At 54.8% G+C, this 27,336-nt stretch overlaps 1 protein-coding gene, 1 long non-coding RNA gene and 1 pseudogene across 2 annotated transcripts in view; 1 reads left to right on the top strand and 2 right to left on the bottom strand.

Moving 5' to 3' along the window:
- The window catches only part of LOC148218217 (uncharacterized), a 404,528-nt gene that overhangs the window by 82,686 nt on the left and 294,506 nt on the right, over nucleotides 1-27,336 (top strand). Inside the window, 1 exon segment of the mRNA XM_088157926.1 lies at nucleotides 309-317. Within this exon segment, the coding sequence (XP_088014052.1) occupies nucleotides 309-317 (9 nt within the window).
- On the bottom strand, nucleotides 93-26,115 carry LOC148218218 (serine/threonine-protein kinase pim-1-like; annotated as a pseudogene).
- On the bottom strand, nucleotides 2,747-6,734 carry LOC148218219 (uncharacterized). The gene is made up of 4 exons (XR_015800552.1): nucleotides 6,572-6,734; nucleotides 5,422-5,568; nucleotides 3,117-5,073; nucleotides 2,747-2,963 (listed from the first exon to the last, which is right to left on the bottom strand). It is a non-coding gene; the product is annotated as an uncharacterized LOC148218219 (long non-coding RNA).

Below are 27,336 nucleotides of genomic sequence, written 5' to 3'. Positions count from 1 at the left end.
TGAACTGCTAACAAAATCCTCTTTCTGCCTTCGACAGCCAGTTCAGGAGAGCTCCCCAGAGGCAGAGGAACTTCAACTCCCTTTGTCTCTGGAGGGTCTGCTCAGGCACAGAGTGGTACGTGTTTCCAGCTGGATCTCACCTTGCAGGAACAAACAGAGCCTCTGTCCTCTCTCAGGGTCCACACCTGGCCAAGGCCATGGTGTGCGGCTGTGAGGAATCTCCCTGGGAGGAAGAAGGCTCTGCCACGAGCCACAAGGCCTGGCCTGCATTTGCCTGCCAGTGGTTGGAGGGAAAGAAAGAGAAAGAGTTCATCAGGGCTCAGGGTGAAATGAGGTTTTGGTGCTTCTGGCTCTTCTCCCAGCTTTGGTAGCAGAGCAATGTCTCTGCCCCTGCCACCCGCAGGCCCTTGGAATGCACACAGAGCCCTCCCCTCTTTCACTTCAGGAGACACCCAAGTGGTGGCCTCAGCTTGAAAGGACAGCTGTTGTTTCAGTGTTGCATTTCGTGGCTTGTTAAAGGCCCTCCTACCTGTGCTCCAGCCTGTGCTGGAAGGCACAAAGTTCCCATGCAGAAGGAAAGGCATGGAAAGCTTGAAGAAGGCTGAAGGGAGCACCTACGGGACTACACCTTTTGCCAGGAGGTTTCTTAAGCTTCGGCTGCTGACAAGGAGCAGACTTGACACCCCTCAATGGGTTTGTTTGTCGTTGTTTTATTTTTTGAGTCCTGTGTGAGACGTGGGAACTGGGTGCTGCAGAAGCTCCTGAAAAGCATCAGAAATGCCCGGCCCACACCCAAGGGTGCCAGAAGATCTGCTCCAGCTCTGGCCTGTCCGCGGGGTGCTTGGACAAACACCAGCGGATCAGATGTTCGCACTCTGGGCAGAGAAGGCAGAAAGCGCTGGTCATTTGCAGAAGGCTCCTGCCCAGCTGCCCCCGGCGCCCGCAGGACCCGACCGACTCTGCCCCGTGCGGGAGAGCGGCACGGCGGGACACGGCCACCGCCTTCAGCCACGCGTGCCACACGGAGCCCGTGGGCACGGGCCGCCTCCCGCGGCCGGCCCTTGAGGGCACAGCGACATCCTGCCCAGCTGTGCGAGGGCCCCGCCGGGCTGAGTGCCGCCATCTGCCAAAGCCTGCCTTCTTGAGGCCGGATACCAACCTGGAGAGAGCTGGAGCCCGAAGAAGAGTTGCCCTGACACGATGTCGCGGTCGTCCCAGAAGGGGAGGCTCCCGCACACCATTTCGTACAGCAGCACGCCCAGGGACCAGACGGTGGCTGAACGGGCCCTGGTAGCAGCCAAGGCCGATCCCCTCGGGCGGGCTGTACGCGCGTGTTCCTAGGGGAGACAGGCGGCGCTGTGCAGGCGCAGGCCGCTGCCTTCCAGAGCCTGGCGCCGGCCTCCCGGCTGAGGCAGGGGCTGCGCCGGCGGCCCCGACTTCCCCCGGAGGCCACCGCACGTCCCCCAACCACCTGGCCAAAGCCAAGAAACGATTCTGCAAGGCGAAGAAGGCCAGCGGAGCAGCCCATGCCCTTGCGGGCCAGGCAGGCCGAGGGGCCGGGCCCCGGCTTCTGCAGCCCCCTCTCTGTGGGCAAGGCCGGCAGCCGGCTCCTGGGACACGGCATCTGCCCCGTGCCAAAGGGCAGCCAGCAGCCGGCTGAAGGCCGCGGCCCAGCAGGGAATGGCGCCGTGCAGTGCCTGGCCCTGGCAGCGGGGCCCGGGCTGGGGGGTCACCGGCAAACCGTGTGTAGGCCCGCTCCTGGAGGAAGGTGCCGCAACCGAAGTCAATGAGCTTCAGGTCGCTGCTCTCCAGGACCACGAGGAGGTTCTCCGGCTTGATGTTGCGGCGCAGGACGCTGCAGGCGGTGCACACGGCCTCCAGCACCTGGCGGAAAAGCCAGCGCGCCACCTCCTCGCTCAGGAAGCCCTGCTCTCACAGGAACTGCAGGAGATCCTACGATGGCTTCGGACACTCCATCACCAGGAGGAAGCTGTCAGGCAGCTCAAACCAGTCGAGCAGCTGGATGATGGAGTGGCAGCCAGAGCCCACCTTCTCCATCAGCACGATCTCCATGGGAGCACGGGTGCTGTCGGGCTGTGAGGAGGAGACAATGCCTGCAGCAGGCCTGATGCCGCCCTGTAGCTGCGCTGTCCCCTGCCTGGGATGCCCCGCAGTCTCCCTGGTGCTTGGGCTTCCTGCCAAGCCCCAGAGGATGCTTGCGAGGTGGCCCCAGCCCCAGCACCGGTCTCTGGCATCCCCAGGCCCGCGATGCTCCGGTTCGCACGCTGAGCCCACGCCCGCCCCGCTCCCCCCCGCCATCCCCTGCCTGTCACTGCCGGGGACCCGGGCTTATCCCTGCCCACCCCGCCCCGCTCTGCCTTGCTCTGTCCCGCTGGCCGCGCTCACGCACCAGCTCGTCCCACTGCAGTACGCTCTCCCGGGCCACGCGTCTGATGGCCACCTGCAAGCCATCGAGAGAGGGGGGCTGAGCTCAAGCCCTGCCCCTCCTCCCACGCCGGCCGTTGCGGCCACTCACCGGGCTCCCGTCCGAGAGGCGGATACCCGAGAAAATGGTGCCAAAGCCACCGGTCCCCAGCTACGGGTCCAGCTGGTACAGCTCCTGCAGCTGCTTCTTTTGCCCTATGGCCAAGAGCGAGCCATCAGCCTCGAGCCCAGGGCCCCCTGTTCAAATGTCCACCAGTCAGGCGCGCCGGGCCAGCGCGGGCCACGCTGCTCTCACCTGCTTCCTGCTGCGCGCCGGGCTGCGGCCACTGCGGGGTAGCCGTTGGGCTGGCGAGCGGCACAGCTGGGGCAGGGCAGGGCACGGAGGCGGCTGCAGGAGCCGCGGTGCCAGCGGGGCAGGGCGGCACCGTCGTTGTCCCCGGCGTCACGGGCTGCACTGTGATGTTGAGAACAGCCGGGGCTACAGCCCGAGGCGTCACACAGGGGGGTCCCAGGAGCAGCTGCAAAGCAGACAGGGCTTTTTGAAACCTCTAAAGCCCTTGACGTCACAGCCACTGGAAGTAGCCGTGGTGTCTTCAGGGGCCCTGGCCCGGCCTGGGGATGCCCCTCAAGAGCCCCGGGGAAACCTCAGACAGCTCCTAGGCACATCTCACCTGCTATTAGAGAGGCCTTCGTGGTGGTTGAAGTCTCTCTTGGGGCAGCTTCCTGGAGATGGAGGAACCCCCTTGGTGTCTCGAGGGTTGTCTCCACCACGAGGCTGGGGCTGTTGCCGGCTGGCACAACCGGCACAGCATCCTGGCAGCTGTGGGCCTGCAACTGCTGGCTCCAGGACGCTCGCTGCTCCGCCAGCTGCTCCTGTGAAGGCTCCCCTGGCTCGGGCTGGGCTCCCACTTGGACTTCTGGGCTTTCCTGGCCACGTCAACGGTCAGGGTTGTGCCCAGGTTCTTGACGCCCAGGGAGCTGGGAGACCTGTCCACGGGCTCTGCACCGTCCGCAGGCAGACAGGTCTCACTGCGCCTCTGCAAGGGATGGAGGCTGTCAGAGATTGCAGAGGCTCCTGCCAGGATGGAGGCTCTCTGACAGCCTGAGGTCCCTGCAAGGATGGCAGGTGTACGCTGGTGTGCCATCCTTGCAAGGGTTGAGGCTCTCCCAGGCAGCCTCTCCTAGGATCACACCAAGGAACAGTGGCCAATGGCCCAGCAGACAGCCACAGTGGCCAGCAGCAGGACAAGCACAATCACTGGCATGTCACTGTCACTCATGGCTCTAGTGCATCCCGTCGCGACTGCAGTGGCAGTGGCGGCTGCTGGCCCCTCTTATATAGCGCCAGCACAGTGATGTCACAGCGCTGTGGCCAGCACATCACAGCCCAGCCTCACCCAGCACTCAGCCCCTTTGTGCCATCACAGCCCAGCACACCTCAGGGATCAGCAGAGCAGATCATGGCTGAAGATGCACGTGGCCAGAGAAAGCCTGGAAGTAAGAAGGCAGGAAGTAAGAACGGGAGCTGAGTCCGTTGCAATGAATCGTTCCCTGGAGCCAATGGCATGTGAGGAGGAGTGCTAGTGCCAGCAGTGTCAAGCCCACAGTTCCCAGGACACTGCAGTATTCCCAACTGGAAACACCGATCATTCTGTACCTGAGCAGATCCTCCAGAGACAAAGGAGACTTGAAGTTCCTCTGCCTCTGGGGAGCTCTCCTGAACTGGCTGTCGAAGGCAGAAAGAGGATTTTGTTAGCAGTTCACTGACTTCTGCAGTGCCTGTGCTCTAAATAAATCAGGATTTGCCAAGGAGCGCTCATGGTGCTCCCACTGCTCTGGTTTTGATTGCCATATGGTTTCTTTCTTGCCAGTGGCTGGCACGTGTTGTGTTTGCATGGGAATGCTGTGGATCAAACACGGCGGGTGCTTTGCTTTCTGCTGAGCAGGGCTTGCCCTCTTCAAGGACTTTGCAGTGTTGCTCGGTGTGATGCCTAGGAGAGGCTGCCTGGAACAGAGGGAGCTGAAGAGTTTTAAAGGAACCAAGGAGGTGTTTACTAGAAGCCCTTCAAAGGATACACCTTGGGCAGTACAAGAGCCCGGCCATGGCTCTACCCAAGATGGACACAAGATGGACGAGTGATTCAAAGGTTTTCACAGCTTTGCTTTCAGGCTTCTCCTGCCCATCTGCATCCTCAGGGATGAGGCTGTTTGTCTCATAGCCGTGGCCCTGAGGGAGCAGGGACGCCTGTCCAAAGGGCTGCCTCCCTCTGCACTCTGGCAGCTCTCACCCAGGCTCTGGCAGGGGTGAAGGCTCTTGCAGAAATATCCCAAGGCTGGAGATCTTCCTCACCCTGTTCCTCCACTGATGATACCACAGAGTTCCCCGCACAAAGGAACGCCACCTTTTCTTCTGGAGGAACTTGTTCCTGCACAACACCAAGGGTCTTCTCCTCTGGCACCACCACAGCATCCTTAAAGCTGTGATTTAGCAAGCCACAGCTCCTGCAAATTGCTGCTCTGTGGCTGCCTGCCAGAAACCCCTTCGGCAATGGCCTTGGCCTCCACTCCTGCTTTCTGCATTTTCCTGGCCGATCTGCTTGCTCAAGGAGGAGCAGGTTCTACCAATACCTGGGGGAAAGAAAACCAAGAAGATTTGGAGTAAGAGAACAAAGAACACTACTCAGTCAAGGCAGGAGAGATGCAAACAAGTTTCCAAAATGGAATAAATAGCACAAATAAGATGATATGGAGAAGAAATTATTCTACAAGCAATTGTGATAGGAAATGAAAGCTAATGTTGCTACTAGGGAATCCATCATGTATATTATTGCCTAGCAGACAGTTTAACGTTTCTACTATTGGCTGTCCAGGCTCAAGCTATTCTAACCTGATAGCCAAAATATTAAAAAAATCTATGTATATTTGGAAGAAAGGCTTCCAGTTCTATTAAGGCTGGGCACTGTGAATCCTTCTTACCTTACAGATGCCCATGGATCTGAGGGTGCAGGCAGTCCTGTCCAAAGGGCTTCTTCCTTCTCCAGTCCAGCAGCTCTCACCGAGGCTTCGGTGTTTCAGTGTTTTTTTCTTCAGCAAGTTTTTCTCCTGATGGGCTGCCATGATGTCCTTTAGGAAAGAAAACATGAATCCTATTACTCCAGCTGGTTCTTGGTAATTCTTATGCCTCTACAAGAGAATCATGAATAAAAGTTACTAAAATCAATTGTATAGCCTTCAGACCACGTGAAATTTGGGGGTGGAGGAGAGGAAGCAAAAATGGTTTATCAATTTTCTATGAACTTACATTCAGTAAAACATAAACAAAACACTGATATTATAGTAATCCATTAAACTTCTTGCTAACTGGAAGTTTCTTTGAGGATGTATAGTCAATATATGGCTTATTATTTACACTTAAAGGCAAACGGGAAAAAAAGCTCCGCCACGTTCTCATAAACCTTTGAAAATAAATTTCTATAACTTAACTGCCTCGCTGAATTCAAGAAATTGCTACTGCAGTAACATAACCTGTACTGGACCTTGTCAATTGGATGCTTTTGCAGCAGAATCCTTGCTCCATATATGTAATCTACACCATAGAAAATATTTTATAATCCTACCTAAGTGAAAAACCAATGGGAATGGAGAATTACTTTCTCAGCAACACCTAATTCCCCATGTGGAACATGCTCTGTACCTTTCTTTCAATCTGATCAAACACTTCTTATGGTAAAGATCATCATCCTATAATTGGAAACTATGGACTGATTTCCCTGTTTGATGTGCCTCATTACCACAAACCTGATCCATCACCAGGACAATGACTGAGCCTGGCCATACCTTCTGCATCCACCACCTCCACTGGCAACCTGTTCCAACGCCTGAGCACCCTAACAGCAAAAATCAAACTTTAATATGTAATCCGAATGTCCACTATCTCATCTTACGGCCACTTCCTCTCGTAGCCATGTAAGCTTCTTTTCAGAAGTGATGAGAGGAGAAGGTGGCTCGTCGTTCCTCTTTGCCGACACGGCTGGCTCCCTCCCAGGCCCGGTCGCACACAGGAAGGAACGCAGCATCCACGGGCCCGAGACCACGACGCGAGAGGCAGTCGTTAGGGGCCACTCACCGGGGCTCACTCCTTCGCTGGGGCCGATCCCTCTCTCGACAGGTGCCAGTCCCTCTCTCGCCCGGGGCCGGTTCCTCCCTCGCCGGGGGTCGGTTTCTCTCCCACCGGGGGTCGGTCCCTTCCCCACCGCACTCCGCTCCCCCACGCCGCCCCGGCCGCCGCCGCTCCCACTCTGCCGCACCAACGGCCCCTCAGCCGGGCCCGGCCCCTCCGGGCCCCGCCCCCGCCCACCGGCCCCAGCCAATCCCCGCCCGCCCCGCCCGTCCCACGGCTCCCCATTGGTGGCCGAGCAGCGCGAGGGGCGCAGGCCCCGCCCCCGTGGCGGTGCTCGCGCCCAGGGTTCGGCCGTCACCGGGGCAGCGGCGGAGCGGGGCCCGCGCGCAGCGGCCGTTCCTGCAGGGCTGCGCTGCGAGCTCCGACAGCAACAACAGCGGGGGCAGGAGGCGCTTCGGCCAGCGGGCACGAGGGATCCATAAATAAACCCCAACGTTCTGCAAGAGTGGGAACGGGTGTCCAAAGAAATAGCTTACACCTGCACTTGGGTTACAACATCCCCCTGCAGGGCTACGGGCTGGTGACTTCAGGCGGCCACAGAGCCCGTAAGGGGAACTGGGCTGACTTGACTTGTTACCAAAGCGGCCAAAGAGTCCCGAAATCAGACTGGGCCCCCTGGAGTTGTTACTAAACTGTCCGCATTCCACTGATCGTTCCCTGCAGTTTCCAATCATCCCACAGAAAAAGACCTCGAGGTGCTGACCGAGACCTGGCCAACACGAGCCCAGGTGTGCCCAGGTGGCCAAGAAGGACAATGGCATCCTGGCCAGTGTCAGCAATAGTGTGGCCAGCATGACCAGGACAGTGACTGTCCCCCTGTTCTGGGCACCGCTGAGGTCTCACCTTAATCCTGGGGTCAGTTTTGGGTTCCTCATTACAAGAAAGACTTTGAGGTGCTCGAGTGTGTGCAGAGAATTGAGCTGGGGCGGGCTCTGGAGCACAAGTCAGATGAGAAGCGGCTGAGGGAGATGGGGGCTCAGCCTGCAGGAAAGGAGGCTCAGGGAGGACCTTCTCTCTTTCTCTCCAACTCTCTGGAAGGATGCTGGCTTAGGAGGGATTCCTAGTGATAAAGTATCTGTCCCATGACCCTTTGTGCCAAAAAGATGGTCACTGTGTCTTTAGGATTTGACTGCCAGGAAACCTTGAGGAGGACAGAGGGGTTTGCTCTCAGACACGAGTTTTTAAAGGCTGCCTAGGCAGTTTCACATTGTGCTAAAGGTGTACGCTCTGCCCAAGATTTTGTGGGGGGTGGGTCCTGCCTGTCAGAGTCTGGAAAAGGTAATCTTTTTTGAGACATCCTGAGGGGCTGGGAATGTGTGCTAGGAGTAGATCAGATCTCTGGGAAGGTAGTGCTCTGCTCCACGATGTCTGTCAGTCATGGCACACTGGAGGCACCCAAGTGGCCAAAAGACCAGAAATCCCTCTGGGGAGGAAGGCCCAGGATGGGCTGAAAAGGTTTGGGGACACCATAAGGAAGAAGGATCACCATAAGGCAAGCACATGATCCTTTAGCCCTACCTTCATCTTGGAGTTTTACATCACTGGAACCCAGGACTCCATAGACAGATGTCTGTTTTTCTGTATCTTTCCTGTCTTTATGGTTTCCTCTTTCTTCTCTCTCACGGACGGTAACATCAAATGAGTGTAAAGGTTTTCTGTGTTCTGTGGGCTAAGTCTATGCTGTGATAAGTGGTGTTGTGTTTACTCTTTTGACAATGTTCCTTAATTTTCTCTGGTTTGCCTGTAAAACTTTTTTGCCAGTTTGCTAGTAAACTGTGTGCATTTTACCTCTTGAGAATATCTGGTTGGGATTTTCTCCTAGAAAATCTACCTAGAGCAAAAGAATCTTGGTTTAATCCTGGAGTTCAGTGACAGGGGTGTAACCCTGGCTGCTTCCCTTCCATCAGTGGATCAGGGCAGTCGGTTGCATGGTCGCTGTGGGAGCTTTTGTGCATTCGGCTTCGGGACTTTGCTACGCTGCAATTCGGCAATGGGATCCAATGTGCCTGCTTTCCCTGCCTCCCTGCTGCTCGGGAATGCAGAGAATGGGCTACCTTTCCATTTCGGTGACATTTTCACAAAGCTAAGTTCATTAAGATTTGAATTCTACCCTTTTCTTCTCAAGCAGGGCATTCCTCTGTCTTTAAGTACAAAAGCAACAAAGTCGTTGTAGGTAACAGTGGCAGAATATGCTGTCGCTGTTACTGTCACAGGGACTCCCAGCTCACTTCACCAGCTCCTCTCTGTTATCGCTCCCCAGTGAAGAAGAGTCACATTTTCTTTGTCTGGCAGTCGAACATCATATCCTGCTTCTACCAGTTCTTTGCATCGCTCTGGCATTCCACACCCTAAATGAGACAAAACTGATTTACTTATTAGTTTGTTAAATATCCTCCAGTTTGGAGACAGTTGCATCCAAGAGAAAAAATCCATCTCAGGAAGCATCAACCAGCAGTTCCTATTTAAGGAAATTCCACATTGCATTCAAAGGAAGCCTTGTAAAAAGGGTGAGGCTGTGCCCTGAGGAGTCGATGTTTCAACTTCTGAAACGCTGCCTGAAACGCTTTTGGTTTATTTACAATAGTAGCCGTGATTTTTCTTCTTCCACTACAGGGAGAAAACGAAACTGAAAATGTTTTCTTTGTAAAAATGGAAACTTTTAACAATGGACATCACACTCCTGGTGAAAATGTGTCACAGCCCTTGGAGAATTGGCAGTCACCGCTCACAGGACATTAGAAAAGGGATAATTATCACTCCCAGCTCAGCCTCCAGAGCCGGGCTGACACACAGAGCTCTTGCCACCCCCTCACGGTGGGGTCCTGGCTGGAAGGATCACAGCTTGGGTCAGGCCTTTGGGTAGAGACTTGGAGAGACATTCAGGGTACAAAAGGGTTGGCAGCTCTCATAAAAGAAAAGAAAAAATAAAGAGCATGTGCATTTATAAAAAATACTTTCTCCAAGCCCTATTTTGGTAGGTCAGGGCAGTAGACAGAAGGTGGCACAGATTTGTAGCTGGTGCATTCCTGCAACTCGACCTGTTACTGTGCTTTCCATCTATGTCAGTTGTTTATAGGGTAAAGGAAGATATTTGGGGCAGCACAATGGGCCCAACACCATGGGAGCAAGTTCAGGACCTCAACAGCTTTCAGTTATGAATGATCAGGAAACCCGAGAGACAAAGTCAGACTTTTTTCTTCTCCTGAAGGTGGAGAAGGGAAATTCAGAGCTGACAAAAATATACCGTATTGGGGTGATCAGCTGCAGGGAGAACTCTCCCTTGCTGGTCAGGAAGTGTGTCTTGGTTTGAAAGTCTGCTAGGGAAAGCAGGGCCCTCTCTTGAAATGGAGAAAATAAATCCATTCCCTTTGAATTAGTATAATTTTGAAATTAAGGGGCTCTCAGGCAATGATATGGAGATAGGAATAACAACAACTATGAAATTAACAACAAAGAGAACAGGAGCCCAGTTCCAGTCTCTGGGCCACGGGCACTTTCCCCTTTGGTGCAGTTGCTGTCACAGCTGGCAGTGAGCTCTGGCAGGCTCCTGATGGGCAGGTGCGACGATCCCCGTGCGGCTGCAGGGGCACTGGGGTGATGGCAGCTGTGTCCCAGATGGGAAGGGATGGAGGAGAGGCAGGATGCTGGGAAAACAGCAAGCTGAAGCAGGAGGGCGTCCAAGCAGGGCTGTGGGGTCCAAAACAGAGAGGCAGCTCCCGGCGATGGGATGGTGGGGGGGTAGCAATGACCTTTCTGCTCCGAGAGCCAAAAGCGAGCGAGAGCCAGCAACTGCCCCCCACCCTCCTTTACCTGCTTCTAATTCCACAGTGTTCCCCCTTTCCCTCCCACCTGCCTCCCCCAGCCCTCCAAGAGAAACTCCCAAAATACCAAGGAGGCTTCGCCTGCCCCTGTCCCTAGGTGTCAGTGCTAAGACCTAGTCATCAGTGCTTGTTGGCATGTATATGGGAAAAAAATTCCATAGGCAGAGAGGAAAGGAAAAAACCAACCCCCAAAAGTCATGGTGATCTCATGGTCGTTCTCATCTCATGCTCGTCTTGTGGTCAACTCATGGCCACAATCATATGATGGTCATGTCAGGATCACAGCTGAGTCATCGTCACGGCCATTTCATGGTCATGTGTAGCAATGAGGAACAAAGACACATGGATTTGATTGCTTGTTCTGAAGAAGATCGTTTATTGTAACCAACCGAGCCTTTTTATACTCGAAACTTAACCCAAACTTTACTGAAACAAGCCCGCATTGGCTGCCTGTCACTGCGGTGTCACTGTTCCCGTGTCCCTTTACCCAGTCAGCTCTCTGATCATGTGGTGTCCACGCATCTCCCCAGCCCATCAGTGCCTCACACACGAGGTGACCACCAAGCCACTCTCCGGCCATCTGACCCGCAGCTGAGCCCTTCCCAGAGTGCCCGCACCCGCAGGGAGCGCAGGGCTGGATTTGGCCGCCAGAGAGTTGGTGACCCTCGTGAGATCCTCGGTGCATTTAGTTCCTACAGGAGTGTGGGCACCGCTGGGAAATGATCTGCATGCCTTGTTAATTGGATGTTCTTCCACCGCTAGCCTGGGGCAGGATCTCTCCCGGTCCTCCTCTCAACTCCCGGGCCTCTCCTCAGCCAATCAGAGAAGGCACCAAAATAATTGAGCCAATCAGAGCGCGCGGCGCTGATGACTCCTCAGGCAGTCCCAGAGCGCCCAGAGCTCCTCACCTGGACTCCACCCGCGCCCCGCCCCCAGCGCCCCCCGCCAGGAGAATTTGGGGAGGGGGGTATCGCGTTTTATCTTCTTTTTTGTTTTTCTAGACTCGAGATTAAATGCTCTAGAGACGGAATTTCGTGTTCGGACTCAGATGTTTATTAATTCTTATCAATATTACAGTGAGTTCTACAGCACTTCTAGCTAACAGGCGAAAAATGGCGACGTACCTCTCTCTACAAGGGTTTTTAAGGGCCAATGAGTCCAATTTAAAAAAGACACCATAATAGCCCAAGAACCAATCAGCCATGACCTGCAATGTGGAATTTTCTATCTAATTACAAAAGTACCACCTAGACCCGCGAAGAAATTGAAGTAGAAAGAAACCTCCGCCCTAAAATCTCCATCTTGTTTAATATATATTACTATATTCTAAAATCACAAATTCTAAATTTTCCACTATGTGACACTGCACATTTCTATTCCAACAACACACCAGTGATCCCAGATCTATCACTGAATTCTGGAAACCTTCTTCCCAGCGTCAGGTCAAAAGCAGTGTTTTCCTGGGGTTCCATGCCTGTCAGCACAGAAAGCCCAAACCCCTCAGTTTCCAGGGTTCCAACACGGGGGAGGTGTCAGACCCTGCCCGGCGCTGGCCATGGGGCGTGTGGGGCAGCTGGGGCCCTACTGGTGCCACTGGGAGCCCCCCGGGCTGGGGGCGCGGAGCTCTCGGGTGAGCGGGAGGGGCGGGAAGGGAAGTGGTGGGATGGTGGGGAGAGAAAGGGAAATGGGGAGGTGGGACCCCCAAACAGATGATGGGGGGGGGCTGGAGACTGGGGAGTGTTGGGAAAGGGGGAGGAAAATACGGAGAAGCGTGGAAAAGTTGAAATGGGACAGCGGGAAGAAGGGTCCCATGGCAGCCGTGGGGCACTGGGGGTGCAGAGTCGGGGTTGCCCCGGTGCTCTTGGCTACTGTGGGCTGCTGGGGGGCTCCTGGGGGGACACCCCCGGACCTGTGTCCTGCACACACAGCGCTGTTCCAGGAGATGGTTTAGTCCGAGTGTCACTTCATTCACGGCACCGACCGGCTGAGGTTCGTGGAGAGGAACATCTCCAACCGGGAGCAGCTCCTGCACTTGGGCAGCGATGTGGGGCTGCACGTGGGGACACCTCCTTTGGGGACAAGGCTGCCAGGCACTGGAACAGCGACCCGCAATGGATGGAGTACAGACGGGCTGCGCTGGACAGGCACTGCCGGCACAACTACGAGTTGTCCAGCCCGTTCCTCGTGGAGCGCAGAGGTGAGCGCGGGGCAGAGCGTGTCCCCTCGGGCCCTGCCCTGGGAATGACCCTGGAGCCCCTCAGAACCTCCCTGGGAATCACCCGAGACAGGTCAGCCCTTCTTGTGCCCATCCCCGGGGCCTCCTGCCCCCTCAGCCCAAGTGACTCCAGTGGCTCTTCCAGTCCATCCCAGTCTCTCCCAGTGTCCTCACAGTCCCTCCCAGTGTCACCAGAGTCCCTCCCAATTCCTCTCAGTCCACAGGTATTCCATTCCCTGTCCACTCCCAGTATTTCTAATTCCAATCCGGGACCTCCACCCTCTCTCCCAGTGCCTTCCCAGTCCCTTCCAGTCTGTTCCAAGTCCTTTTCAGTCCAATTCCAGACCGCTACCCTCTCTCCCATTATCCCAATCCACTCCACTCTCTCCCAGTGTTCCCCCACTCTCTCCAATTTCATTCCCAGTCCTTCATAGTGCCACACCAGCCCTCCTTCACCTCTCCCAGTTCCCACCAGCTTATCCCAGTGTTCCCACTCTCTCCCAGCGCCACCCAGTGTGTCCATCTCACTGCGGCGCTCGAGCTCCCAGCCCGGCCCCGGCTGCCTGCTCTGCTCCCTGATGGATTTCTACCCTGCCCACATCCAGCTGAGCTGGTTCCAGGGCCACCAGGAGCTCTCGGGACACGTGCTGGCCACCAACCTGGTCCCCAATGAGGACTGGATTTCTACCAGCTCCTGGTGCTGCTGGAAACCCTGCCCGGCACGGGGTCAGCTCCAGCTCCAGGTGGAGCACGTCAGCCTGGAGCACCCCCTGAGCCGGCACTGGGGCACGGCCCGGACTCCACAGTGTGGGGGGAGTGGGGAGGCATTGGGGGGTCTGGGAGGGGATTGAGGTGTGCTGGGAGTAACAGGGAGAGAGTTTGAGATAGCCTGGTTTAAACTGGGAGTAAGGCTGGGGGTTCTAGAATGGCCGAGGAGTCTGAAGGATGTTGAGGAGGGTGGGATGGGGTTCCGGGGATCCTGGTGGGCACTGGGAGGGAGTCTGGGGATGCTGGGTGTAACTGGGAGGGATTTGAGTTTGTCTGGAGGGGATGGAAGATCAGGGATGGAAAAGCAGGGGTTGGAATGAGGTTGGTCGAGCTGGAAAGAGACTGGGAGGAGATTTTAAGGGGTCCTACGTGGGCTGGAGGCAATTGGGAGGGTGCTTAGAGGGGTTTCGGGTATCTGTGACAGGTCTGGGGGGGTTCTGACACTTGTGAACCCCCAGAGATGTTGCCAGACACCATCGACACCAAGGTGCTGATGGGGATTGGGGACTCCGTGCTGGGCTTCATCTTCCTGGCATTGGAGTTCGGCTTCTACCTGTGCAAGAAGGTGAGAGGGGGTCCTAACGAGTCGTGTGCCCCCTCCTCCAGAGCCTGTGTGCTCCCCCTGGGGACCCCCGGCTCAGTGTTACCCCCTTTTCTCTGCCCACAAAGCTCCTGTCCCAGCAGCCGCTGCAGACCCTGCCCAGGTGGGGAACACTGGGTGCTGCGGGTCTGCCCGGAAAGCGGTGAGTCATCACAGCTGCTCCCTCTGATTGGGTGAATCTTCTTCATCGCATTCTCTGATTGGCTGAGGAGAGGCCCGGGAGTTGAGAGAAGAACAGGAGAGATCCCGCCCCGAGCACCGGCACGGGAACAACAGAGCCAGCCTGGGCACAGCGAGGGAATTTATTACCAACCAAATCACAGCAGCACAAGGAAAAGAGAGAGAAATCTCTTCAACTCCTTCACCCCACCCAACAGGGATCACCGGGACCACGGATCACCAGGGCTCTGCCCAGTGGGAGTCACTGGGGATCATCCAACACGGATCCTCCCATGGGGGATGGAGCTGGAGCAGAGCCCAGACCCACACTCGGGGCACTCACAGGGCTTCCCTTAGTGGTGCCTCCGTTGGTGTTGGGTCAAGGCTGAACTCCTGGAGAAGCTCTTCCCACACTCAGGACACTCGTAGGGCCTCTCCCCAGTGTGGATGCGCCGGTGGGCAGTGAGATGGGAGATTTGCTTGAATCCCTTCCCGCAGTCGGGGCAGCAGAAGGGCCTCTCCTCTGTGTGAATCCGCTCATGTCTGAGGAGATGGGAGCTGGTCTGAAACCTCTTCCCACACTTGGGACACTCGTAGGGCCTCTCCCCGGTGTGGATGCGCTGGTGTCTTCTCAGGTCAGAGCTCCATCCAAAGCTCTCCCGACATTCCAAGCAGGTGTAGGGCCGTTCCCCTGTGTGGATAACCTGGTGCTGCATCAGATAAGAAAAAGTGCTGAAGCTCTTCCTGCATTCCCCACACTCATAGGGCTTCTCCCCAGTGTGGATCCTCTGGTGTAGGATCAGCTGGGACCTGTAGCTGAAACCCTTCCCACATTCCAAGCATTTGTGGGGCTTCTCCCCTCCAGGAGGCTTCTCCACCAGCTCTGAGCTCCATCTGGATCTCCAGCAGCCTTCCCGTCTCAGGGAGGGTCTTTTTCCCTCGCAGCTCCCTGGGCTGGATTTGCCGCCTAGCTTCCTGTGGGATCCCTGGGACTTTTCCTCCTCCTCCATCCATCCACGCCTTGGGAATGACAAATCCTGGTTTGGAGGGAAACACAAGAGAGCACGTTGGGCTGAGGGTTCCTCCTTCCAAAGTGCAACTCAGGAAGTCATTGGGCATATTGTGTCTATAAGAACCCCCAAAACACAATGATTCAGCACAAAAATTATTGAAACATGAAGACACAGATAAAAAACTCCCCAAAAAGCAAGTTTCAGCCCAATTCCCCTGCAAAATATAAAGATTCAGCCCCTGCAAAAAATCAAAGCACCAACATTTAATCCAATAAAGCTCACAAACACCAAGATTCACCCCTGTGAAAATCATGGATGGTCCTCTTCAGTCACCTGCTGCAGGTGGGGAGACAACGCTCCTGGGGCTGGGGCAGAGGCAGCAGATAAAGGAAGAGGTGGAACCTTGTGGTGTTTACTGATTCTGCTTCTCCTCCTCCTGTGTCCCTACTCCTTCTCACGCTCCTGTTCGTCCTACTATTCGTCCTCCTCCCGCACAATGCCACCTTCTCCTCCCACGTGCAGTATTTGACCACTTGGTTCTTCAACTCTGCTTCTCCTTCCCTTCTCCTGCTGCCCCCAGGCCCAGCACCCACTGCCGGCTCCCTCTTCCCCCCAAACCCACAGCATCCCAGCGCAGGGGCAGCGATGGAGCTGGGGCAGCTCGGGCTGGGGCAGCGCTGGGCTCTCGGCCGCTCCCGCCCGCACTCGCTCCCCACTGCAGCCGCTGCCGCCACCACAGCGCGGGGGGCCCGGCCTTGGCGCTCCCCCCCTCCCACCTCCCCAAATTCCCCTGCCGGGGGGCGCTGGGGCCAGGAGACAGACGAGTGACAGATCAGGGGGCTGGGAAGAGTCGGCAGCCAGAGAGCACTGAAAATCTCAGCAGGGACTACAGTTGGATCTTCGGGGACTAAACATGGCAGGGCACCCGTGGAAGGTAGAAAGGAAAAGCCACGAAGGGCACCCGGGAAAAGGGATGATGATTCCAAAATATCTCTGAAGGGTCCCTTGGGAGCATGTTGAGGAAGTTTGCACATTCTCCCAGAGGTAATCAAGGACATGGACACCCACGGGGGGCAATAAGGGAAGTCTAGAAGGGATTTAGACAACAGGGGATGGATGCTGTTGGTGTGCTGGGAAGGGATTGGGTGAAGGGGAGGAATATGGTTCAGGAAAGAAGAAACAGGAGGAATCTATGTGGGAAGAAAAAGAATGATGGAAAAGAGGAGGAAGAGAAATATAGTGAGGATGGGGATGTTTTTCAGCAGGCTCTTATCCTCACAAGTTGCCAGCTGATGCAGATCCTTTGTATCCCCGGTTGCCAGGACAGGCACACAAGGAGGTCAGGATTGCAGGGGGTTTCTCTGTGCTGGGCAGCGGCAGGAGCGGGCGCAGAGGGGCGGCACCGGGAGCACGGGCTGGGGGCCTGTGGGGAGCTGCGGGGCCGGGCCGGGGCTGTGGGGCAGCCGGGGCTCAGCGCCGGGCGCTGCCTGAGCCCAGCACCCCCCGGCAATTGCAGGCCCGGCAGTGGCCCCCGGCCCCCAGGAGGCTGCGGGACGCCCCGGCCGCTGCCCGGCCCCGTGGAGCTGCCGGCCCTGCCCGCCGGGGGGGCCGCGTTTGGACACTGCGGCAGGACAGGCACCGGCTCTGGGATACGGGCTGGCCACGGCAGCCACAGCACAAGGAGCAGCACGAAGGAACAGCTGGGAAATGGGCATTGGACCTGCAAGGATCGAGATCAGCTTTTAAGCATTTTCCTTGGGTCACTGCAGAAAGGAATGATTTAGCAGAAAGCTCAGCAGCTGTCAGAGGATGAGCACCCCCAGGCACTGAGGGGGCTGCAGGAGGGGCAGAAGAAGCCCCTGGAGCACTTGGTCACAAAGGCACAGCAGGGGAATGCAAGAAGGGAGGAGGAAAAGGCCAAGGGGAAGGCAAAGGCCATGGCAGAGTTTCTACAGCCCCTGAGGGATGAACCCCAGGGCCCAAGGGGGCCCCAGCACCCAGGGGCTCTCACATCCTTACACCATCTTCAACCAGGTGCCCTCCTCACACTGACACCATTCAGTCCTTGATGGCAAAGATGCTTTCTGGGGATGCCCACTCACACAGGATGGTAAACTGGATTTTGCCTTTGAGTGGGAACAAGAGGTAGAAGGGAAAATGGAAAAGACATGGACGGTCCTTCTGCAGGGATGCACGGAAGCACCAGCCTTATTGGGGCAAGCCTTGCAGAAAATATCACAAGAATTTACCCCACGCCCAGGGATTGGGTTAATGCAGGATGTGGATGACTTGCTGCAATCAGGAGGACAAGAAGTGGCAGAAGAAGCCTCTGTGAAATGGCTGAATGTTCAGGCTAAAAAGCATCTTTGAGTATTTGAAATAAAAGAGGAAATGGTGGAGAAAATAGTTAGACATATTTTGACTGAAGGTTTGTGGCGTATTGACCCAGAGAGGGTCTGGAGAAGCTCAGAAGTCAAACAGGACTGAAAAGGAGGTGCAAGAATTCTGAGCATTAACAGGAAACTGCAGGACCTGAATTGAGAGTTCTCTGTTCTACCCATAACATTGTATCACTTTCTAAAACCCAATAGCTTCAATGCCATGGTATGGACAGAAGAAAAGCAACAAATAAAATGAAATATAACAAAATGATTGGTGCCACAGCTATGGCTCTTCCATACTCAGAAAAAAAAATTGAATCCTAGGTGTGTTATAAGTACATGTTATATTATTGACTTTTTGCAAATATTACAATGAGTGCTATATGGTGGAAAACTTTGCTGTATGAACACAGTTTATTTTAGCTCCGCGATTAACAGAACTTAGTTGCGATAAATATATTTTTTTGAAGTACAACATTTTGACGTAAAAAGCTTTTCTTCATGTAACTAACTCAGAGAATGGTAGAAAAAATAATCAGGAAATTCTTCACATTCTTGGAATTATGGGACACCAGAACCCCAGGGAAGGCAAAAATAATGATTTACAGGTTGAGGGAGAATGATTCTGAATAATGCATGAAGGTCTATGAATATGCAACATGTTGCTGCATTTAGGAAGTGTTTTCTGAGTCAGTGTGTGCCCTTGGCTGAAGGCCAAGCATCCGGCCATTATAACCTTTGGCCAGAGCCAGGGCAGATATTCAATTCTCTCCCTTGGAATTGATCTTTGCAATTCCTTACCCTGGGAATTCTCCACCTAGTGCGGGCTGGAGATAAGGGATGTATATTTCAAGCAGTCTGTGGCCAGAATCCTGTCTCTTGTGAAATCTCTGCCACAGGAAGCTGGGCTGGCACAGAGCCTGCCTTGGCACTTTGCTGTTCACAGCATCCACCCAGGACTCTGCCTCTCAATTTCACTCACACACTGGGCTGCCTGCGATTCCATTGCTGGAAAATAGACCAACTCTAAACTTCTATTACATTCTATTTTACTAGTCAGGCTCGGTCTGCCTTGTCCCAGGAAAGAAATTTTAAAAGGTATTTTTATGGACTGTTAGACCACTCAACAGAGATGAGTTTAACACCTCAACAGACTGGGAATAGCCCAAAAGATACCAACAAACAGAACGACATTTAACAAAACATCAAGGAAACATCAGCAAACATCAAGGAACACCCACCCCAGACACTGCCCCTGGCCCAGATGGAGACACCTGGTCTGGAAAAGACTGAGAAGGAAATCCAGGAATGTGGATCTAATTAACATCAGAAGAGGAGAAATCTGAGTGCAATAGGAAACCAAATACTAAGAAATACACAACCTGGAAGCAATGAACACTAAACCAATGGATTTCAATGGGTTCAGACTCTAAAACGTTTAGGAAAAATCTAGTAAAATTCACATCTCATGGAATGATTTTCTCTGCATACCCGGGCTATGTGTGGATGAAATTATTTCTGTTGCACATCCTGACCAGGATCAAGTAATGCCTTGACTCTCTAACATTAAGATATTGTTGGAGAGTTTTTGTTTTTCCTGCAGTTTCAGTGACAAGATTACACCATTAGAAAAATTCTGCATAGCAATCCTACTTTTATATTCTCAGTTGGGTTTGGACCAGGGGTGTGAGAAACACTTTTTACTCCTAGGAGAAGAAGTAGAAAAATCTTGATTGCATTAGAATTTCTTTGTGTGTATTTGTGGGTGGCTCTTAATGATGGCAGAATTTCAGAAAGGGTTTCTTGATGCTCACCTTTATGTTGCATTTTGCAAAACTAGAAGAGTATTAATGGTGAAGCTTTAACACATAAACAGTTAGTAGAAAATTGTTAAAAAAAAAAAGAGAAAAGAAAAAGAAAACAGATTGTGGGGGTGCACTTGTGGATCACCTAATGTCTGCTCAGGAATAAAAGCACTGGATCCAGGCACAGCCAGGTTGGGGCTTTAGAAATGCAAATTAACACTGATAGGGCAATGTGTGCACAATGAACCAGGATCTTCATGCCTGTGCTGTCACTGTCCAGGTTATATAGGGTGTATTGGGGCACTGGGGTGTTTTTGGTGCCACAAGTTCAGGGAAATGAGTTGGAAATCCAAGTATGCGGTGATTTAATTAGAGAAAAGTGGTCAATTGATGCACCCCTGGATGGAGGGAGCACCCAAAAACGCAAAAAAGATGAACAGACACCAGAGCCAATCCTACAACACCCATGGACCAGCCCCTGGGAACCCTAACGAATTCAGATCAGGACACACAAAATCCATCCATAATTTGAGTGGCATAATTAGGATAAAAAGCATCCTCGAAATAATAACCAACCAGACAGCTCCAGCTCCTGACCTTCCTGACGACCAATCCACTGAAATAAGGAAGGAGACATTTCACCATGGGATAGGATCAGATTATCTATTAACAGAAGGAGGAGGTGTTTACGGAAAATTACAAGACTCAAACTGCTGTTCGCAAATAGATGATAACCGAAAAGCGATGAAACAGATAACAAAGGAAATAAGAAAATAGCTCATATTCTGGAGAAACGATGGGAATGGGACACGTTTTCGTGGTTCCCTGGCAGACCACGGCTTAAACGAATGCTGCTCTTCCTGTGATGTGCTGCAGCAATTCTCAGCTTTTTACCATGCACGACACCTTGCGCCAAAGAGGATGCAGGAAAAGAGATTGAGTCAATGGAAATTAAAAGTTTGTAAAGGCAATTCTTGAGAAAATGAGAAAAGGAGGGATTGAAAGCATTAAGATTAATATCGTAGTAGGGGAGCATATTAACGAGGACATGCAGTAGGTGGATCGGGAGTCTGAACCTTTCAAGTACCTCAGCCAGTGGGGAAAGGGAGAGGGAGATGCAGCCGGTAAAATGAGGATAAAAAGGAGGCTGCGTTTTAGAGACCGCATGGCAAATGCCGCATGGCCTCTCTCTTTGTTCACCAATAAAGTCACTTTTACAGGACTCCTCTGTCTCCTGCGGGCACACAAACCTCTGGCCACGGGAATTTTCCCGCACAGCCCCGGGCACAGGGCAGACACCTCTGTCCCACCCACAGCAACCGGGACGAGCCAGCGCTGCTCCGGCACCGGCTCCTGCCGAGGCCCCAGCGGGAAGGAGACCGCGGGCAGCCGCTCCCGCAGCGCCCTCAGCCCAGCGCCAACACGGGCCGGCACCGGCACAACCAACCCGCCAGAGCCCCCTGCCGCCCCCGAGGCCCGCAGCGAGCCCCGAGCCCCCGCACAACCGAGCGCGGCTCCCACCTGCGCTGGGGCCGCCTCCGAGCTCCGCCGCCGCCTCCCCGGGCTCCGGCCGCTGCCGCCGCTGCCGGGCCCGCACAGACGCTGCCACAATGGCGCCTTTGCTGCTCTGCCCAATCAGCGCGCGAGAACCAGGAGTGACATTGCCACAATCAGCCAATGGCAGCGAGGGCCGGGCTCTGCACACGGCCCAGCCTCGGTCCGCGCTCTCAGGGCCCCCCGGGCTGTGGGAGGGCAAAGGCGGAGATGAGGAACAGCCCTGGAACGGGCCCGGGCCCGAGCCGCCATTGGCCTGGAAACACAAACAAAGTTCTCCGCAGCTCCCGGCACGCCTTTCCCAGCCCTGCGTGCTCGCTGCCTCCGGCTCTGCGGGAAGCCCTGGAACCTCATTTGTTCTACCCCCTAATTAAGATCATCAGTGCATGGCTTTGATTTCCCGCACAAAAAGGGAAAACTGCTCCAAACCCCTGTGGATGAGTGGGAGAGGGGAGAGATTTCTGGCAGAAAACTCCAGAAACTCAGAGCAGGATAATGAGAAGTAAATGAAGACCCTTCAAACCAGTTTTCCACACGCCTCCCTCTTTCCAACTGCACCTCCTACCTCGGCAGTGCAGGGTGGGAGAAACGACGCTCACTTTGTAAAATTATAAAGGTTTATTAAACCTTAGCAAAAAAAAATACACCAAAAGACTGAATTAGGAGAAAAATCAGCGCTGGTAGCACAGGACTAAAGCAGCAGACCCGGGTGTGATTTGGGGGCCCGGGGTGGTCCCCGAGCCGCCCCCGCCCCCCCCGATCTCGGCCAACGGGTGCGAGCGGCGCGGCCCCGCTGCTGAGCACTGACCCCGCCCCGGGGGCCGCCGGGAGCTCCCCGGAAAAAACCCGCACCTGCACCCCCCCTTCAGTCCCTCCGACCTTCCCAGTCCTGGGGGAAAAGGGGGAAAGGGGAGGACCTGGGGCGGGATCACCCGGAGACCCCCGGGGTGAGGAGCGGGGGAGGGCGGGGGGCGGTTGGGCTCGCGCTGAGGGGGGCGGTTACCGCGCGAGGATTTCGGGGGGGTTCGCTCGAGGAATTTTGGGGGTCCTCCTGCGAGGGATCCTCGTGCAAAGGACTCCTCTCGTGCCACCGTCTCCTCATGTCACCCAGACCAGTTTGGGGAGCTTTTTCTGTCACCCAGAGGAATCTGGGGGATCCTAGTGTCACTGAGAGCCCCGCGAGTGTCACCAAGAGCCCCTCGTGCCACCAGGACCTCGTGCCAGAGAATTTGGGCAGAGTGTCTGTGCCACCCGGAACCCCTGAGTGTCACCGGCCCCGTGCCAGGGTCCCCAGTGTCACCGCGGTCTCTCTCTGTGTCACACACCAGACCCCCCCTCCGAGCACCAGGACCCCCGAATTTAACCGTCCTCGTGCACCGGGACCCCTCAGGACCCTCGAGTTTCCTCTCTCCCCTCCTCGTGCACCGGCATCACCGGACCGCCCCCCCCTTTCCCGAGGAATCGCCGGAGACCCCCTCCATCAATCACCGGGCACCGGGACCACCAGAGGACCTCCCCCATCAATCAGCACCGTCACCGTGCACCGGGACTCCCCCCCCATCGAGCAGTGACACCCCCTCATCGTGCACCGGGACCGCCGGACCCCCCCTCAAACATCGCCAGCCTCGGGCACCGAGATCACCGGAGACCCCTCCATGAGTCACCGGGACCCCCCCGTCATGCACCAGGACCACCGGAGACCTCCCCAGGAATCACCGGACACCCCCTCACGAATCACCGGGCACCGGGACGCCCCCTCGGGCACCGGGACTGGACCCCCCCCTCGTGTACCGACCACCCTCCGGTGCACAGGGCCCGGACCCGCCTTTGTGCCCCCCCTGCCCATCCCGGGGATTCCGCCCCTCCCCTTTGACTTCCCCCGGGAACAGGAGCGGGAATGGGGGGGGCCGTGCGCTGGGGGGGCACCGGGGTGTCCCCAGCACCGGGGGGAGGCCCTTGGGGCTCGCTCCTTTCCCCCCCCTCCTCCGGTTATCACCAGGGACCCCCCCAATTTACCGGGGCTCCCCCTATTCACTGCCCCCCCGTTCACCGACCGCCCCAAAGCGCTGGGACCCCCCGGATACTTGGGACCCCCCCAGCGCGCCAGGACCCCCCCCTCACTCACTGCCCCTCCCCCATCCATGGGACCCCCCCCACTCACCGCTCCCCCCCCCGTCACCAGGACCCCAAAATCCATGGGACTCCCCCTACACTCATCAAGACTCCCCCCAAATCCATGGGACCCCTCCCTCCCCCCCACTCACCACCCCCTTCTCAGCACTCCCCGGGCCCTCCCCATTGATCGAACGCCCCCATGGCCCCCCCAGCCCCTCGCCCTCGCATTGGGCCCCCCCGGGGCCGAGGCAGAGCCCTCCCTGAGGGACACCCCTCATCCCCGGCCTGCAGCCGCCCATGGAGCCGCTGACCACAACTCCCTGCCTGCGTCCATCCGGCCAATTCCTCTGGCCCCGCACAGCCCAGCCTGCAAAGCCAGCACCTGCTGGGCACCTGCTCCATGCCACTTCCAGGGGCTTGGGCTGCTGAAGGGCTGCTGGGCTGGGCCCTTTGTGACACAGGGCCGTTCTATCGGGTTCCTGGGTGCTGTTGGCCATTCTGTTGTCCTGGTGACATGGCACAGCCCCGCCCTGCAGGGGTATATACGGGGCACAGGGCCCTGCGCTGCCCAGGGCCAGGAGTGCCACTGGCTCAGGAGGAAGCAGCTCCTGGGACCTCTGTGCTCTAGACGACGTTACACATGGAGGAGGAAAAGGTGAACCCTGTGATAAATGAGAGACAAAAGTCTCGATATTCAGCAAAATTTAGATTGCTTTATTTGATATAGAAAGAGCAAGCAGCGCTGGGGAACGTGAGGGGTCACCGCCCACTCCACGCTCCACCGAACCTTGGTTTGCAGCCTCTTCTTATACTGTGGTTTCTCGTTGTAGTCAATTTTTTGGATTTTTTAATGTCATAAGCAGTGGTGGTTGAATAAACATTCTTACACAAAGCCTCTGGGTGATAATCAGTCACAGATAGCCATCTGGTCCTTGTAGATAACCACCAGAGAAGTTCTGGGAGTCTGGTCCTTGAGATAGGCAGTATTGATTAGACAAAGGCAGGAAGGGCTTTTTGGGAAGTCCGATTTTACAAGCCGGTAGCTGATACAACTTATTTGAAAAACATAACATAACATAACATAACATATTATATAATGTAAGATAATACAACATAATATAACATAACAAGGTGATTTTAAACAGAATTATTTTATCATATAATTTCCATTATCTAGTGTCCATGCTGCACTTCAGAGCTTAGTATACTGGTTTATACAAACCCCAATGCTTTTGTGATTAACACGAATCTTTTATCAATTATCACACCAGTGAAATCCAAAACAGTGGGAACATTCTGACAAGTCTCCGAGAAATCCTAACGTATTTAACACTAATGCTCCGAAGAAGATCAGATCTTAATCTGTAAACACATTCCTGGTACTCGGAGGCCATCTGACCAGTAGAGTGGGGGAGCTTCCTGCAGGTGGAAAAACCTCCTTGGTTTCAAGTGAATCTTTCCTGCTGCAAAGCGTGGGGGGTTCCCCACTGGAACAGGGACAGCGTTCTGGGAACTGACTGTAGGCTGAACACAAGTGGCTCCAGGACACTTCCTGCTGGGACACTTGCCTCTGGGATCAGCTTCTTGGAGAAGTCTGGGCTCCCTTTTTTACTTCCAGGCCTTTCCTGCCCATCTGCATCCTCAGGGATGAGGCTGTTTGTCTCATAGCCGTGGCTCTGAGGGAGCAGGGACGCCTGTCCAAAGGGCTGCCTCCCTCTGCACTCTGGCAGCTCTCACCCAGGCTCTGGCAGGGGTGAAGGCTCTTGCAGAAATATCCCAAGGCTGGAGATCTTCCTCACCCTGCTCCTCCACTGCTGATACCACAGAGTTCCCTGCACATAGGAACATCACCTTTTCTTCTGCAGGAACCTGTTCCAGCACAACACCAAGGGTCTTCTCCTGTAGCACCGCCACAGCATCCTTAAAGCTGTGGACTAGCAAGTGACAGCTCCTGGAAACTGCTGCTGTGTGTCTGGCTGCAGGAAACCCCTTCTGGAATGCCCTTGGTCTCTATTTTTTGCTTTCTGGACTTTCATGGCCAATCTGCATTGATTGCCAGCGAAAATCGCGAGGGTGCGGCGTGAGCAGCGGCCGAAAGCGCTGAGCGGGGCCATCAAACCCAGCCCAGCAACTCCCGGCGTTCGCCAGCCCAGAGGTGGCGCGGACAGCGCGGCCGAGGGTGGAGAACCAGCCCGGCTGTGCGGGAGGGCTCTCACGTGGGAATGTGGTTCTCTAAGAAGGCCATAACTAAATGCTTGCATGGGGATTTTGGCTTCTGGAGCAGTGGGGTAGGGCTGTTGTTGGTTCCTACCTCTCCATCCTAGGATGATGCAAGGGGTGAGGGATGCCATGTGTGCTGTGCACTGGCAGTGATCCTCAAGAAATCCTATGAATCCTCTCTTTCAAACTAGTCAAGCTCAAGGGAAAGATGTGTCCAAAAAAAAAGTGTTCAGTTTTGTGCCCTCCTGCCCTTGTGGGGTGAGGGGCAGGAGGCAGAGGTCCAGCTTGGTCTCTCTTTGACCTTTCCTTTGAGACAACACTGTCTGCTCCCACCACAAAGGCACAGAGGGTGCTCTTTGCCCCCACCAGTGGGAAGTGGCTCTGCTGACCCCACTAAGAGTGCTGGAAGATGAGTCTGTGAACGAAACAGTTGAATATTGCCTAGAGGGGGGTAGCAGGCAGTAGATGTGCCACCATTCTCTTTCCAGGAACCCACTGGGAGTACTTGAACTATCGGCGATGAGAGAGAGACGGGGACACTGAATGGTGATCAAAATCCAATTTTTACTGAGCACTACATGTGCTTATATACCATTTACAGGAAGGCTGGTAATATTTTCCTGCAATCACATAGACAAACCTTACATAGACAAACTCTCACATAGACAAACTTTACATTTGGACTTAGTAAAATCTTATTTCCCATAACCCAGACTTGATCCAGTCCTCTTGCAGTCAGGTCTCTGTTTGCTCTTGCCAGGCATCCTCGTTGTCAGGCTGCATTTGCTGATTAAATCTGCAGTACTATCAGTCTCATTTGCATTACCCATATCCACATCTCCCCCGCTTCCTTTAGGTAAAAATACACTCTTAAGCGATTTGTCGATTAAATTCTTAACACACTATAAAGTACAAGGAATAACTACTACAATGCAGAATATGATGCCTAATACATACAAACCTATTTGAACTAAATTCCTAGCCCAGCCAGTGAGTCCCCAGTGCCCTAAGAGCCAGTTCAGCCAGTCGTACCCATGATCTACCCGAAGATTATTCACACCTTCTTTGAGGGCTTGAATGCTGGCATAGATGGGCTGGGAGTGGTCAGAAAGGTTAAGGCAACACATCCCATCGAATTCCTCAGCCACAGGCGGCGGCGGAGCTCGGAGGCGGCCCCAGCGCAGGTGGGAGCCGCGCTCGGTTGTGCGGGGGCTCGGGGCTCGCTGCGGGCCTCGGGGGCGGCAGGGGGCTCTGGCGGGTTGGTTGTGCCGGTGCCGGCCCGTGTTGGCGCTGGGCTGAGGGCGCTGCGGGAGCGGCTGCCCGCGGTCTCCTTCCCGCTGGGGCCTCGGCAGGAGCCGGTGCCGGAGCAGCGCTGGCTCGTCCCGGTTGCTGTGGGTGGCACAGAGGTGTCTGCCCTGTGCCCGGGGCTGTGCGGGAAAATTCCCGTGGCCAGAGGTTTGTGTGCCCAAAGGAGACAGAGGAGTCCTGTAAAAGTGACTTTATTGATGAACAAAGAGAGAGGCCATGCGGCATTTGCCATGCGGTGTCTAAAATGCAGCCTCCTTTTTATCCTCATTTTCCCGGCTGCGTCTCCCTCTCCCATTCCCCTCTTGCTGAGGTACTTGGAGGGTTCAGACTTCCCGATCCACCTACTGCATGTCCCTCTTAATATGCACTCCTACCACGGTATTAATCTTACTGCTTTCAATTCCTCATTTTCTTATTTTCTCAAGAATTCCCTTTTCAAACTTTTAATTTCCATTGATTCAATCTCTTTTCCTGCATCCTCTTTGGCCCAAGGTGTCGTGCATGGTAAAAAGCTGAGAGTTGCTGCAGCACGTCAGAGGAGGAGCAGCATTCGTTTAAGCCATGGTCTGCCAGGGAACCACGAAAATTTGTCCCATTCCCATCCTTTCTCCAGAATACGAGATATTTTCTTATTTCCTTTGTTATCTGTTTCACCACTTTTCGGTTATCATCTGTTTGCAAACAGCCGTTTGCGTCATTTAATTTTCCACAAACTCCTCCTTCTGTAAGTAGATAATGTCTTTCCATCCCA

This window comes from Sturnus vulgaris, unplaced genomic scaffold (genome assembly GCF_052056855.1).
Source record: "Sturnus vulgaris isolate bStuVul1 unplaced genomic scaffold, bStuVul1.hap1 Scaffold_194, whole genome shotgun sequence".
Classification (NCBI taxonomy): Eukaryota; Metazoa; Chordata; class Aves; order Passeriformes; family Sturnidae; genus Sturnus; species Sturnus vulgaris.
The sequence above is the reverse complement of the archived record's forward strand: the minus strand, read 5'-3'. Positions and strand labels throughout refer to the sequence as shown.